The sequence below is a fragment of the Micromys minutus genome, assembly GCF_963924665.1.
Source record: "Micromys minutus genome assembly, chromosome: 21".
In the NCBI taxonomy this organism is placed as follows: Eukaryota; Metazoa; Chordata; class Mammalia; order Rodentia; family Muridae; genus Micromys; species Micromys minutus.
The window spans coordinates 32,523,463-32,538,710 of NC_137956.1; the positions used below are offsets into that span (position 1 = coordinate 32,523,463).

Below are 15,248 nucleotides of genomic sequence, written 5' to 3' on the forward strand. Positions count from 1 at the left end.
TTAGAGTGCTTACCTAGAATGCACAAGACCCTGGACTAGAAAATTCCCAGGACTGGAAAAAGACCCCCCCCCACACTCAGACCAACCAACAGCCCCCCAATCAAAATGGTATTTATTGCTTATCAACAATGTGTTGTGCCAAGTAAGTCAAGCCCTTCTTCTGCACACTTGGTAATTTACAGTCACTCACTAGCTTCAGCTAAAGGTAGTTATGGAGACCAAAATAACAACAGCCAAGAACTTCCAGTTAGGAAGGCATTTGGAATAATCCAGGCAACAAAGACTGTACAAATATGAGTAAAAGAAACACAATACTACAAAGGAATCAGCCTAGTTGTTGAGAATCCTCATTGTGGTGTTGGAAGAAATTGCAGATAGACAACAGAGAGTGGGTCCAAAGGATTCTAATGAGACACCAAAAGAAGTTACATAGTAGAGAGGAGGTTGTGATACATCAGCTTTATACTGTAGATTAACAAGAGGAAGTTGGCTATTTAGGGAAAAATTGAACATTAAACCAACCTGGACATAGTAGCACACACCTGTAGTTCCAGCTACCAGGAGGCTGAAGCAAGAGGACCACAAATTCAAAGCCTGGGCAATTTAGTGAGACCCTATCTTAAAATAAAACCCATCACAAACAAAGGAAACAGAAGGTTTTCATTTCATTGACATATTAGACGCAGAAATGAAGGAAGGTGGTGGAGAGGAGGCAATACAGTTAATATTTTTAAATTTATTTTCTGCAGGGACTCACTGTTTAAGCTCTGGCTGGCCTGGAACTTACTCTGTAGACCAGGCTGACCTTGAACTAATAGCGATCTGCCTGCATCTATCTACAGAATGCCAGGATTATAGATGTGCACCACCATATCAAGCCTAAGACGTGTTTATAGGTGTATAAGCACATTATCAGCTACAACCACTGCAAAAATATTTCTCCGTCACCCACCAACCATTAACTGCACATAAAAACTCAGGAGATAATATGATTTTAGGAATTTGGATTGAGAGTTAAGTTCACATGCATAAACACAGAAGGCTGGAATTGGTGGTCAAGAATGCACTAGTGATAACAAGCATATGTTGTGAAATACATGTCAGAGCACTGTCTGTGGTATCTAAAAGCACATGTGTGAGAGAAGACTGCACCCTAGCAGTCTCTAGCCTAGAGTCATTATTGCTTTCTGGGAATCTCAGAAGAAATAGAAAGACTCTGATTCAACTCTTTTGAAACAGAGAGACTTAAATTTATAGAATAAGTAAGCTAGTAATCAGTTCATACTGGTAGTTTTATGTACTTTCTTGGGAATAGTCATATTAGGAACGACTTTTGAAAAAAATTACTTTAAAAAGAAGAATATTTAAAAATTACAGAAGGATGCAAAGTCTAAAAGAGTTGAACATCGTTAATAAATACCTCAAGTATTTGCTGAGCTGTGCAGGTTAGATTTTGCCAGCTTCAAAGCAAGTAGAGTCACTTGCTATGCGGGACCTCAGCTGAGAGCTGCTCCATCAGTTGGCTCGTAGACAACCCTGTATGTTGCCACTGTATGAACTGCCGACCTTGGGCAGGTGGTCCTGGCTTGTATGTGAAAGCGGTTTGAGCAAGCCCTAGACAGCATGTCAGTAGGCTGCATTCCTCTGTGGCAGCTTCTTCAGTTCCTGCCTGTAGGTTCCTGCTTAAGCTCCTTCCCTGGACTCCTTCAAGGATGGATTCTAATGGGTAAGATGTAAAAATGCTTTTCCTCTGCCATTGGTTTCAGTCAGTGTGCTATACTATAATAACAGAAACCACACTAGCACGGAACACTCACCAAGTGCCACTGGTCTGGGTTTCAGTATATGGGAGTAAACAAAACAAATGTGCTAACTGTAAACAATCTCTACCAGAGTCCTGAAACCTGTGCTTGGCGACGTGTGGAAAATAGTTTCAAACTATAGAATTATTTAGAAAGTATTAAGATTTTAACTTGTACTTACCCACTCAGTCTCCCTTTGGTGCTAGGAGTGGACACACAAGACAACCACTGAGCAACCTCCTCACCCTAACTGTACTTTTCTAATCTAGGTAAGTTAAGTGTCAGGTTTCATTGGACTTAGAGTTTTGACACTTTTACTAAAGTTAAATTTAAAAAATGTTTCTATAAGGAGGATATGGCATATTTTTTAATCTTTGAGTTATGATTAACATGCTATTGCCCCATTAAGCTTAAGAGACCCAATTTGACTGTAATGCCATCTGCTGGTAGCAATAAAGATATTAAAGTTTGATTTATCGGGGCTGGGGAGACAGTGCAGTCAGTGACGTGCCTGTGGTACAGCGTAAACACCCACACACAAGCTGGACCTGGACATGGAGGCTTGTCTACAACACTAGTGTGATAGGTGGGAGGCATAGAGACAGGTAGATCCCTAAAACTCACTAGCTAGCTAGTCTAGATCATCAGTGAGCTCTAGGTTCAGGGAGATTTTACCTCAAACATAAGGTGGAAAGAGATAAAAAAAAGATACCAGATGTTGACCTCTGCCCTCTACATACACAGTTCACCCAACCCTAGACACACACAGATACATATACAGAGATGAAGTATTATCTAAGTATAGTTTTTAAGTGTTTACTTTTTAAATAAAATTATTCCATATTAAAAAATGGCCTCAGCATATTCATTCATAATTATGAAACCTCTGGCGACCTGAGCTGGACCAGTCTTTCCCTCCACAGGCTGTTCTCAGCATTCTTAGTCACATCTGACGCTCTTGCACACTTGTGCATGGATCAGCTGTTCTTGAACTACAAAGTTAATTCCTGTCATATAGAGGCTTTATAGAAAAGCAGATCTTCAAGTGACACATGTTAGGCAATGACTATGTGAGAAATGAGTGACACTGTGAGAAAGCTATCCAAAAAGACAAGAATAAGGTTGATAGATGGGGGAGGCGGAAATTAGGGGGGAAAGCTATCTGTGGTTACTTTAGGCAAAAGTTAACTTTTTAAAAGTGTGTTTCTCCTGTCTCAGCCTCTAAAGTTGCTGAGATTATAGTAGCACATTGCCACACCCAGTTTTATTTACTTTTTAAATGTCTAATGGTACACTGGTTGGATATCATAATCCATAGGTAGTTTGCGTTACTAATCTTTAATGATGCTTCCAGAACTCAACAAAACAGGACACTGAGACTTATCAAACTTTGCTTTGTTGATTTAGTGTAAAATACTATTTCAGTAGGAGTCAGCAAACTATTTTTATAAATACCCATGTAGTAAATAAATACTGGAGGCTTTAGGCTCTCCATCTCAACTACTCAGATTAGTAGGTAGAACACAGAAGCAGCAATAGATCATTTAATGAGCAGGTGTGGCTATGGTCCTGGCAGCAGCAGAGTGGATTTGGCCCAAGGGCCTTTAGATGGCTGACCCTTGGTCTAGGCCAATATCCAATTTCTGAATATCCTCTAAGTATTTTCTTTTTGGCTTCCTCTCACAACAGCAGCTTGAATTTCACTTTTGTTCAACACACACTACTTATTCTTGGGAAATTATTTTGAAATATTAAAATATTAATGATATGTAATATTGTCAAGTCAATCTTTTTTAATGTGTCATCAGTAGTGTCATTTAAAAGTGCTGCTTACATGTTTATTAATTAAAATGTTTAAGTTGATAGTTTTTCAGCTGTCTAAAACAACAACAACAAAAAGGATATAATTTTGAAACTGTTCTTAAAAGAAATCATAGGTCAACCATGATGGCACATTTTTATACTCTTAATACTTAGGAGACTAAGGCATAAGCAGGACAAGTTTCAGACCAGTCTGACATACACAGCAAGACTGTCTAGAAACAAGCAAACAAAATAAACAGAAACAAGGGCTGGGAGCATACTTATCAGGAGAGAGCCAGCCTAGTGTGTGTAAGAAAATACATAAATAGAGAGAGCGGGACGTCTGGCTAAGAGTCTGAGTGGTTGTGCTGTTGACCGGCCCGGATAGAATTTAAAATGGGTGATGTTGGAAAAGGCAAGAAAATTTTTGTTCAGAAGTGTGCCCAGTGCCACACTGTGGAAAAGAGAGGCAAGCATAAGCCTGGATCAAATCTCCATGATATGTTTTCATGGAAGACAGGTCAGGCTGCTGGATTCTCTTACACAGATGCCAACAAGAACAAAGGCATCACCTGGGGAGAGGATACCCTGATGGAGTATTTGGAGAATCCTAAAAAGTGCATCCCTGGAACAAAAAATGATCTTTGCTGGCATTAAGAAGGGAGAAAGGGCAAGCCTAATAGCTTATCTTAAAAAGGCTACTAATGAGTAATTTCACTGCCTTACTTATTACAAAACAAATGGCTCATGACTTTTAATGTGTACCATAATTTAATTCATACACCAAATTCAGATCATGAATGACTAACAATGTTTTTGTTGGACAGTCCTGATTTAAGTAAAACTGACTTGTGGTAATGTGGGGAAAAAAAGAAAATACATAAATAGACCAACAAAACAAAACAGAATAAAAACCATGAAAAACAATATTGCATAGAAGTTTGCAGCAGTAGATAAACAATTTCAAAATGGTAGAAACTTCTGGATTAAAGGAGAAACTAGTGAGGAGGGGTATCCTATGGGTGTCACTGTGCCTAAGATAATTTTGAAAGATGAAGATGCTATGAAAACACTACAACAGCCAAGTTTGGTGACAACTATTTGGGAAGCTGGTGGAAGAGGGCTGCAAGTTCAGGGGGCTGCCTGAGCAACAGTAGGTGTTCAAAACAGACCAACGAGTAACCAAACCAAAACAGCAGTACAAAAATATGAAGCAAATACTTTAAAATACTGAGACCTGACAAAACTCAGTGATGCTCTTTTTATAATACACCACACTGTTTAAGCTGTGGCAAGAACAGTCTAACATTTTGTGTGTTTGGTATACGTGGTGTATGCATATGTGTACACATGAATGCAGGTGTATGTTTCCATGTGAGCATATGTGGAGGCAGAAGGAGATGACAAATGTCTTACTTTATCATTCTCCCCTTTTATTCTCTTGACATAGGGTTTCTCAAACTTTAAGTTTATCATTTTGGCTATGCTTGTGGGCTAGTGAGCTAGCTCCTAGGATCAGCTGATTGCTGCCCCAGAACACTATGGTTCAGACATGTACTGCCACAGCCGGCTTTTTATATAGGTGCTAGAGAGTCAAACTGAGGTCCTCATGCTTGCACAGGAAAGACTTACCAATTGAATCATCTCCCCAGACCCGAGTTTAATATTTTTAAAAGACTGTTTAGGCATACATATGCATGAACACAACACAACACAACACACACACATACTCACAATCACACAAGATAACACTAATTCATGACATACAAAGCCTAAAATATTTACTGTCTGACTTTTCATAGAAAAAGGCAGCCAATTCCTGTCTTAAACCAATTCAAGGGAAGAAAAGATTAAAAGAGAAAGGACAAGCCACTAAAGCAAGGAGATATGGCCTCTTGCACAAAGCCATCAAGCAGAAATTTATTAAGTTTTATTTTTTGATATTGAAACTTATTTAAAAGAATGTTAAAAGATGATTATTTTAAGTCACATTCTGATTCTAGTCCACATTTGTAAAAAGGATAAAACCAACAAAACAAACCTAGGAAGCTTTAGTGCCTGGCTGCTGAGTTAGACTGAGAATGTCACCAGGAACCTAGTGCCAAGATTAGGAGTATTATCAGAGACCCACTCCCTTTTCCCCATAGGAGGTAATGTAGGAAGAGCTTAATAAACATTCAAAATGTGGTGCCACAATAAGAGTTTCTGGTTATAATGGTTATGAAAATTTATAATAGGTCATCAGAGAAGGAGAACATTTCCCATTTAATAAGCAGATTATTGTGAAAATATATGCAAATATCTTAGCCTATAATAACTGTAGCTTTTAGGAAATCATTAGCATGCTGAGACTATACAGGTATTTTTTTTATCCTTTATAACATGTTAAGCACAGTATTATCTTAAATATGAAAAACTTTCTTTTTTAAAGATTTCTTTCTTTTTTTTTGCCAATTTTGTAATTTAAAAAAATTTATCAGTCAGATTTATATTAGTAAATTCTCACCCCACAAAACATCCACACAATGAACTCAGAGCTAATTGATATTGATAGAAACTGCCCACCTAGATAAGACAAACTGTCCTGTAATAATCCATCCCTTATAAGATATTCATAGCTACCTGTGGCTATTTAAAGCCATGCAGAATCTGGATTGTTCTTCTCTTCCTCCATCTTCTTTCCTCCTCTTGTCTCCTCTATCTCTCCTGTCTCTCAAATTCTCTACCCACCTTCCTTTTCCACTGTCCAATCACAGGCTCCAACCTTGTCTTTTCACCTGATTACAGACAAGAATCCACATTCTCCCCCCCTTTTTTTGTCCAACTGAAAGGCTTTTTTCTCTCAGATATAAATTGAGCATAACTATTATCATTCTGTAATTTATAAAGTTAAGATCTATCATTTTGTCAATTAAATAAAATCACTCTGCCATCTATTCTAACTTAAAAAGGCTTATAATTTCACATCTGTTATGTCCTGGTTTAGCTTGTATACTATCTGAAAACTATCCTCTCAAATATATGTTCCCAATGTTAAATAGCCAGTGTTGGCTATGAGACTATAACTAGTCTTTCAACCCTGTTAGAAATCCAAGAGTGACTAATATTATCTGAAAATACAGGAAACTTAACACAGCTTCCAGAATTGAGACAAGCTGTAGAGACAGCTGCCTACTATACAGTCCCTGCATGTCAGGAAGTTGAAGAGTCAGTCTTCAGCCTTCAGGCCCAGGATCATCTGACAGACCTTTGTAACACAGAGTTTTGAAAGACTAATTACCCTGACTAAAAACTTTTCTTTAAATTTTGTAATGAATTTATTTAGTTTTTCTTCCAGTAACAACCTTACTGAACTAAAGATATTATAATAGGAACTTAGAGGCTGTTTGCAAAAAATCATTGACTCTCCATTTGGGTGTCATGACACAAGAATTAAAAACTTGGTGTTATTTTGCAACTATTTCCTTTGCTACCCTAAAATTAGGGTCAGATTCTTGCATAACTCTGCACATATATATGAGAATCATTTAAAGGCTATCTGTCTGATGCTAATCCTATCCTACCCCAACACACCAAATGAGATAAGTTTACAGACTACTGAAGTCTTTGCTCTAAACCCAAAGGAACTAATTCTATCTTGCCTTTTCTGACTTGTCATGCTTTCCTGCAGTGACCCTGTATTTCAGAACACATTATCTGACAGATAAATATCCCATGAGAAGTGGAACTACCCCCACAGGCAACTGCAATGTTTCTTGTGACCAAAAAGCATAGCTTATCATTTAGTGATAATGATCAACCTGCCCCAAGACTGCTTGCTTTGCTAAGCTTTGCAAACTTTTAACCTTTGCCTTTGTTCCCTTTTTTAGACCCTCTAAAGCTCTGTCAGCTCTCTGAAGACACTGATCTTGTTCTCCCGGCGTGGGCATAGTGTGTTTATAAAACTGTTTTCCTACCTTCAGCACTGTCATCTCTTGGATTGGATTTGGGAACAGTGGTGGACCAGGTCCACTGGGACTCTCAGAGTTGGGCCTTTTCTCTAAAACTAACATTATCAACATTTGTAAATCGATAAATAAGTCCCACAGTTTCCATAAATGCTCAGTGAACAGCTGTGCAGAATTATCATTTAATAACTAAGTATGTACTATATTGTTTTATGTTTCTGGCAACTAAAAATGTACTTATAGAACAGTGGCCATAAATGTGTACCAGGTAGAAATTGTCACCTGATGACAATTTACCTTTTTTGTTCTGTCAAATAATCTCCCCCAGGCCCCACTCCCATATGGTATTACATGATAGGCAAGTGTTCTGTCACTGGGCTATATCCCTAGCTCTGGTCTTCCAGACAGGGTCTTTATAGGCAGTTCAGGTTAGTCTTCAACTCAGTTGAGTCCACAATAGCCTTGAACTCATGGTTCTCCTGCTTTTACATTCTTAATTCTGAGATTACAGAGCTGGACCACAGTGCCCAGAACAAATGAAGTTTTAAAAATTATATACTAGGCTAGATAGACAGCTCAGTAACTAAGAATGCATATACTTTCCAGAGGACCCAAGTTTAGTGCTCAGCATTCATACTGGGCAGCTTACAACTGCATGTAACTCAAACTCCAAGGGAGCCAATAGCCTTTCTGTCTTCTGCAGCACTGTACTCACACAACGATAACATGTACATTTAAATTTAAATATTGCTGGGTATTGTGTACGCCAGCACTCAGAGTGCATAGGCAGGTAGAATCCATGAGTTTGAAGCCAGTCAAAGCTATATAATGAGACTTTGTTTCAAAAGCCAAACAAAAAAATTAAAAATCTTTTAAAATTATATATTATTATTGTATACATGTATGCATGGTATCTCTGTATGAGCACACATGTACAAGTGCCAAAGGACAACTTGTGGAGTGAATTCTCTCCTTTTATCATTACATGGGCCCAGGGATTGGACTAACCTGCATGGAAAGTGCCTTGACTCTGTGAGCCATCTCGCTGACCCTCAAACAAAAATTTTAAGAAGGCTAAAATAACATTTAGATATTTGTTTATTTTCAACACAGGGACTTCCTATGTATCTTTGGCTGTCCTGGAATTCATGTAGATAAGGCTGGACTTGAACTCACAGAGTTCTGCCTGACTCTGCCTCCTGAGTGCTGGAATTATGGGCATAAGCCACGATTCCTGACATTAAGTTTATTTTTAAACTTGGCCACATAGGTTTTATCTCTAAAATTCGACTTCTAAAAATTACATAATGCTGAGGAATAGAAAAATGGCATAAATAACCTGAGAAACTACTTACTAGATATCTACCACCCAGAGCAGAAAAATGACATACACAAACTCCTGAGGCCCTCTGCCATCTTTCCTGGTCATACCTTTTCCCCTTCTCCTAAGCTATTTTTCTGAACATTGTATTTGTTGTATTCCTATACTTTGGCATATTTTTAGTTCAAATGTATACATTTCAAAATAATTCAACTATTTTATAACTTGATTTTATTGGTTTTGCTTTCTATCTGTGAACGAACACATGTCTACATTTATAAACTATATGGTAGATTCTGGGTTTAGCAAACAGTTGATTTGCTTCTATACACGTCACAAATTCTCAGTCAGGAACAGCAGAATATCAGTCAAAAGTCTGTCATATTTGGGATAGACAGTTAAAAACATCTTTTCCTCTTGGAGAACTCAGACTACATATTCTACACATTACAGGTTGTGCAACAGGACAGCATTAAGAACATGGAGGCTTCTTCAAACTGAGTCCTTAAATGGAATGACAAAGAGTCTCTTCCTAACCAATCCATGGACATTCTGAGAAAGAATAATCACGCTTCACTGACAAACACCTCTACACAAATGGGCAGATAATTGTCTTTCTCCAAGTAGCCACAATCAGTGAAGTAAGTCAAGGAAAAATAAAACCTTTGGAAAACACTTCTTGGATTCTAGATTGTTACTTAACCTTATGATAGAGAAACCTCACACACACTTTCTTTAAAAGCTTGCTGCACTGATGGTACTTTAAAAAAAATGTTTGGACATACTGATCAGGAACATCAGTTCTGTCTCATCAAATTTTCAGCTCTTTAAGGATCAGGCTGTCAGAAGATAGCCTTGTTGGACATCGATGGGAGGAGATGCCCTTGGTCCTGTGAAGGCTCAATGCCCCAGTGTAGGGGATGCCAAGGAGGAGAGGTGGGAGTTGGTGGGTGGGCAGGAGAGCACCACCATAAAAGCAGGGGGAGGGAGTATAGGATGGGGGATTTTTGAGGGGAAACTGGGAAAGGGGATAATATTTGAAATGTATATAAATAAAATATCCAAAAAAAAAAAAAAAAAAAAAAAGAAACAGGCTGTCTTGTATCCTACCCTGCACCTTATAAAAGGTACACATATGTGAAGGATTATTATTATTATTATTATTATTATTATTATTATTATTATTATTGTTTTGGTTACCTGGGAAGGATTAGTATTAAATTTTCTACTCTGTGTTAGTGTCATGCTTCGCTGCTTGTGTCTTACATGAGTATAGTGACAGACACTAAGTAACTTACTTTTAGCCACAGAACTTAGGAGGAGAGTGTATGAATAGAACAGATAAAAACAATCTGTTTGATTCAAATCCTTTGCTACCTTTCAACTGAACTGAGATCATTCCTAGCACAGAATCCTAAAGTAGCTAACAAAAGTAGTTTGTGTTAATATATTTCATAAACAATAAAATGTATCTGGAAATTTCTCAAAACTCGTGATTTTTGGATCTTACCTTGATCACTTCTGGCGTCTGCTGAATTAAAACAACTGAAGTACTATCTTTGGGTTTCTCATCATCAGGACTTCTACAGACTGATGGGGTGGGCTGGGAGGAAGTTGTCAAAGTTTCCTGTAGAATTTGCATCATTTCCTTTTCTTGTGATAGGCTCCCTCTGCCTGACTTGCACTCAACTAGTTCTTGAGCAAAGTCTTCAATGCTTTCAAGAATTCGAAGTAAGAGGGCTCGGTCTTCTTCCTCTATTTTGTGCCCATTGTTTTCAATAATCCTTGTTAGACAAGAAGGTGAGACTTTTTCCGTAGTTGAAGAGACTATAGGTTTAGGCTCAAGATCTTTGTGGATCTGACCAGTCAAATGACTATGACTATTTAGAGAATTGATACTTTTACCCTTGGCAAGTGGTTCTCCTAGAGAGGTCTCCATCTTCTGTGAGAATGATTCCAAATCCATTAACAATTTGTCTATCTCTTCTTGACTGTTAGGATTCATAAAGTGCCTCTGGTCTCCAAGTTCTGTGGTAGGAACTTGTAATTTAGAATCTTCTTTAGGTGGATGAACTGATATCTTATTGATTTCATTTTGCATTGAGGCGGGATTTTTAAGGTAAGTATCATGGTCTGAAAATTCTTTATGTTCATTTACCTTTAATGGTTCCTGACCTTGTCCATTCTCTGCTTTTTGTTCTTGATCTAGTAATGACTTCTTTCCATCTGACTCTTCTTCAATATAAAGAGTGTCCATTAAGTTACCAGAAGAAACATTCTCTAAATGGTTTATGGTTAATAACGGTGATTGAAGCTGCACAGGTTTTAGAGTTCCAGGATCGTTTACCTCCAAACTACACAAAGAATTTGTGTTGTTTGGGGTGGTTTTTACAGTGTCTGTTTGTTTAAAATTATGCTTGTCATCTTGCAATTCAACAGCCTGAAATTGTCCGGAGTCAAGGGCTGAGAGGTGGACGATATCTTCATATTTAGGGGGCTGTTCAGTCCCATATAATGGGGAGAATGGAGTCAGTTGTAAGTTAGGTATATTATTGACAAGTTCTGTCAAATCTGTGGTCTCACTATTACCAGACTGCACAAATTCAAATGGTAACTTTCTCAGGTAGTGAGCTAACCTGGTCATTACATTCATATAGACAGTTTCAGAGTTGGAAATAGCATCACTGCCACTTCCTTCACTGATGCTTCCTCCTGACTTTTTCTTTATGCATTGCTTTATGATGTCTGTACATTTTTTCAAATCTTCAGAGCATTTCAGTAAGATATCCAAACACATTTTTATGTCTGTCCCAGAAGAAAAATGATCTATCTTATGTTTTTCCAAAATCTGCGTAACTAGATCTTCTTCAGATAAGTTCTGAAAAAGCATGGAAGTCAGGTTTGAATCTAATGAATTCCTATGAGATAATGATTTTTCCTCAACTGAGGAACTCCGGAGTAAGCCAAAGGATGGAGAAGTCCCATCATTATTATAATGGCCACAGAGTAAGTCAAAATCAACTGACCTCCTATTAAATGAGTCAGATTTAACTTTTCTTCCTTTTTTGTAAGCTGCATGGTTTGAATTTCTGAGTTTTTCAAGGGAAAATTCTTTTATTTTCCCACTGGCAAAGCTTATTGCTTCTCCTGCAATGTCCTTTAAGTTACAGGTATTTTGAAATGTAGATGCTCTCTTGGCCCTGGGTATGCCTGCAAGGGCCTGATGGGGATAGTCTTCAGCTGAGGAAAGCCCATTTTCATGTGACAAAAACACAGAGTTCAGACCCACATCTTTGAACGGGGACACAGGAATATGCAAGAGGTCTGCACAAACACTATGATGCACCACAATGCAGTCTATTCCGTGTGTGAAGGTATGGCAGGTGCCAGAGCAATAATGGATGGCTTGTTCAAAGCGCCGGTCTATCACTACACTGCTGTAATGATTCACAGTGCTAACCACAAGTCTGTACGCTGCTGCCATAATATCAACTTCCCTCTATGGTAGGACTCAGAACTTTACAGAGTTCGTTTCAAGAAAATCTTCCTAAATGATACTTTGCTGAAAAAATATTTATGACAATGTTCAGTGGTTTCTTGCAAAATATAGTAACTTCTTCATGAAGAGAAATCTTAACGTTTGAGGTTTGGTAGCTATCAGTATACAGTAGCTGCTGCACATGTATGCTTAAATTAGCAGGTCTAATAACTTAGATATTGTACATTTTAGTTTTATTTAGTAACATGATACTATAGGATTATTTCTATGGAGGAATATATTCTTTTAACTCTTCAGTGGCTCTATAAACTGTAATATAAATCTTAGTTGGTGGTACAAGAATACTGTGATAACTGAGCCCTTCCAGGCCTTAAGTGATCCATTTTTTTCCTTTGTGAGCAACAGAGAAACCTAGAATAGAAGAAGAAAATAATTAAACACATGCAGTTAATCAATGATCTCTAGTCCTTACCTTATCACTTGTTGCTGAGATTTACTATAGAGGTCTCTGTTTTCTCGAAATTTATACTCAGTACTTCATGTAATACCTCAACTCTGCCTTCTTGTATATGCCTAATTGATACTTCCTGTATGACTCTTCTTGCCTTCTTGTATGACAGTACCAAGCTTATATCTAGACGGTTTTCTTATCTTATGGCTTGTGGATCAAGAATACTCTTCTGGCTGGGCAGTAGTGACATGTCCCTTTCTTTAATCCCAACATTTAGGAGGCAGAGTCAAGTGAATCTCTGAGTTCAAGGCCATCCTGGTCTACAGAGTGAGTTCTGGACAGCCAGAGCTACATAGAGAAATGGTCTAGAAAACAATAAAGCAAAACCAACCAACCAAACAAACAAACAAAATTGCCTTCTGATTCACTTCCAGTCCTTTTAATGTTTCTAAGCCACCTATCCCCATAGTTCCTACTACTCTGCTGCACCGACTGTCTGCTTCCATTAACCTAACCTCGTCTCAAGGACTGCCAACACTCAGGGCCTGTTCCTAATTTTGAATGTTTCTCTATAGTTAAAAATTATTCTTCTATCAACTTCTCTGTACTTATGTAGAGAAAAACAACCTCCATTACTGTTCTTGGTCCCATATTTTTGGATCATTTTCATGTACATCTCTTTCTTTTTTTTTTTTTTATCAGAGTCATAAGATTTGTTTAATCATCATTACTTTAAAAAAAAACTATTTTGTAAAATCTGTAGTAGTTGATTTCCAAAACTGTTCTGTCAATATACAGAACATTTAATCACAAGCCACAGAATGCCTACTATGTCCTCTGCTCTAAGTGCTAGTGGTAGGTTATAGCAGTGAATGGCTTTGCTTTTACTGAGGTGAAAATGTAGTTAGAACAGTAAAATGTAAGTAAACATATAATCCGATAGATATTTATTATTGAGAAAATGCAGCAGGGTAAGGATTCAGAAAAAAATTAAAGGTGTTTAATAGCAGAAGTCAGAGGCAACTTTATTGATATCTGATCTGTAAAAAGAGAGGGAGTGTGGGCCAAACAGGTATTATCAGATAAACCATGTCAGGCAGATAAATCTTAAGTGCAAAGGGCCTGAGGTAGGAACCTACTTGATTTACTACGAGGGTAAGGAAATTGATGTGGTTGCAGCAGAGAAAGCAAGAATAGTGTAAGAGATAAGGTCATAAAGGAAAGGTGGAGTCTAAGCATGTCTGAGCCACAGATTTCTAAAATGGAATTGAGTTTAACTGTGAGTGCACTGGGACACAACTCATGGACTGTGAGTAGAGAAATCACCCAAAGAGAGTTGAATTTTAAACTGATGATTTTGACTGTTGCTTTCGGGCACATAGGAGACAAGAAAAGAAACAGGGAAATAAACAGGATTGCAATGCTGGGAAGTTAGGACCAAGATAGTAACAGTGCAGCAGATGTTTAGATGTATCTATTTCAAAGAATTTGTAATATGGATGAATCAAGAACAGTGTATCAAGGCAATGATAGTAAAAGTAATTACAGCAGTGAAGGAGAATATAAGTCTCACTGACTCATAACAGTCACTGGTTGACTGTTTTGAGACAGGGTGTCACCATGTAGCCATGGCTAGCATGGAACATGCTATTTAGACTAAGCTGGCATTGAACTCACAAAATCCCACCTGCTTCTGCCTCCTGAGTACTGGTATTAATGCCCAGCACTACTGGCATTTTAATAAAAATCTTTACCCATTTAAAAACAAAAGTATGTTCATATTTTATTTCCTTAATCCTAAAACTATTATATTTACTTCATTTGCTTATTTATGGAAGACAATTTTTTTTACATATTTAGGTATTGGAAATTTAATGGCTACAGAAATGAAGTAATTAATGTAAAAGAATAGTTGTTTGGGCTGAGCCCGATCCCACACAGCCCATATCCCAGTTGCAGCTAGACTCCCCAGGTATTCTGACACACCAGCTTCACAGGTAAGACTCTAAACCCCACCCCAAACCCCAGTGGATCTGGACCCCTGCAATCCAGGGAAGCAAATTCCCCACACAGCTGGAGACTTGCATGCCTTCCTGTTCCCACCTGTGCTGGGGACCAGAGCCCTGGTGCTAGAACCGAACCCACACAGCCCAAACTCCAGTTGCAGCCTGACTCCCTAGGTATTCTGACACATGCAAGATCACAGAATTGCAGAATCATAGGCTCACAGGAAGGACAGGCTCCAATCAGAGACAGGGAGGCCTCAATTCCCCAATAAAAAGACATAGAATAACAGACTGAATTTATAAACAGGTTCCAGCATTTGCTGTATACAGGCAACACACCTCAGAGTCAAAGACAGACATTACGTCAAAGTAAAAATTTTTCCAAGCAAATAGTCCCAAGAAACAAGCTGCAGTAGCCA

At 38.1% G+C, this 15,248-nt stretch overlaps 1 protein-coding gene and 1 pseudogene across 2 annotated transcripts in view; one reads left to right on the forward strand and one right to left on the reverse strand.

The window, feature by feature from the left end:
* The window catches only part of PPP2R3A (protein phosphatase 2 regulatory subunit B''alpha), a 133,782-nt gene that overhangs the window by 75,793 nt on the left and 42,741 nt on the right, over positions 1–15,248 (reverse strand). The window contains exon 2 of the mRNA XM_080934442.1: positions 10,384–12,783. Coding sequence (XP_080790568.1) covers positions 10,384–12,357 — 1,974 coding nt within the window. The 5' untranslated portion in view covers positions 12,358–12,783. The remainder of the gene's footprint in view (positions 1–10,383; positions 12,784–15,248) is intronic.
* LOC308434601 (cytochrome c-like) lies at positions 4,002–4,317 on the forward strand (annotated as a pseudogene). Its single transcript has one exon. The product of its transcript is annotated as a cytochrome c-like (transcript).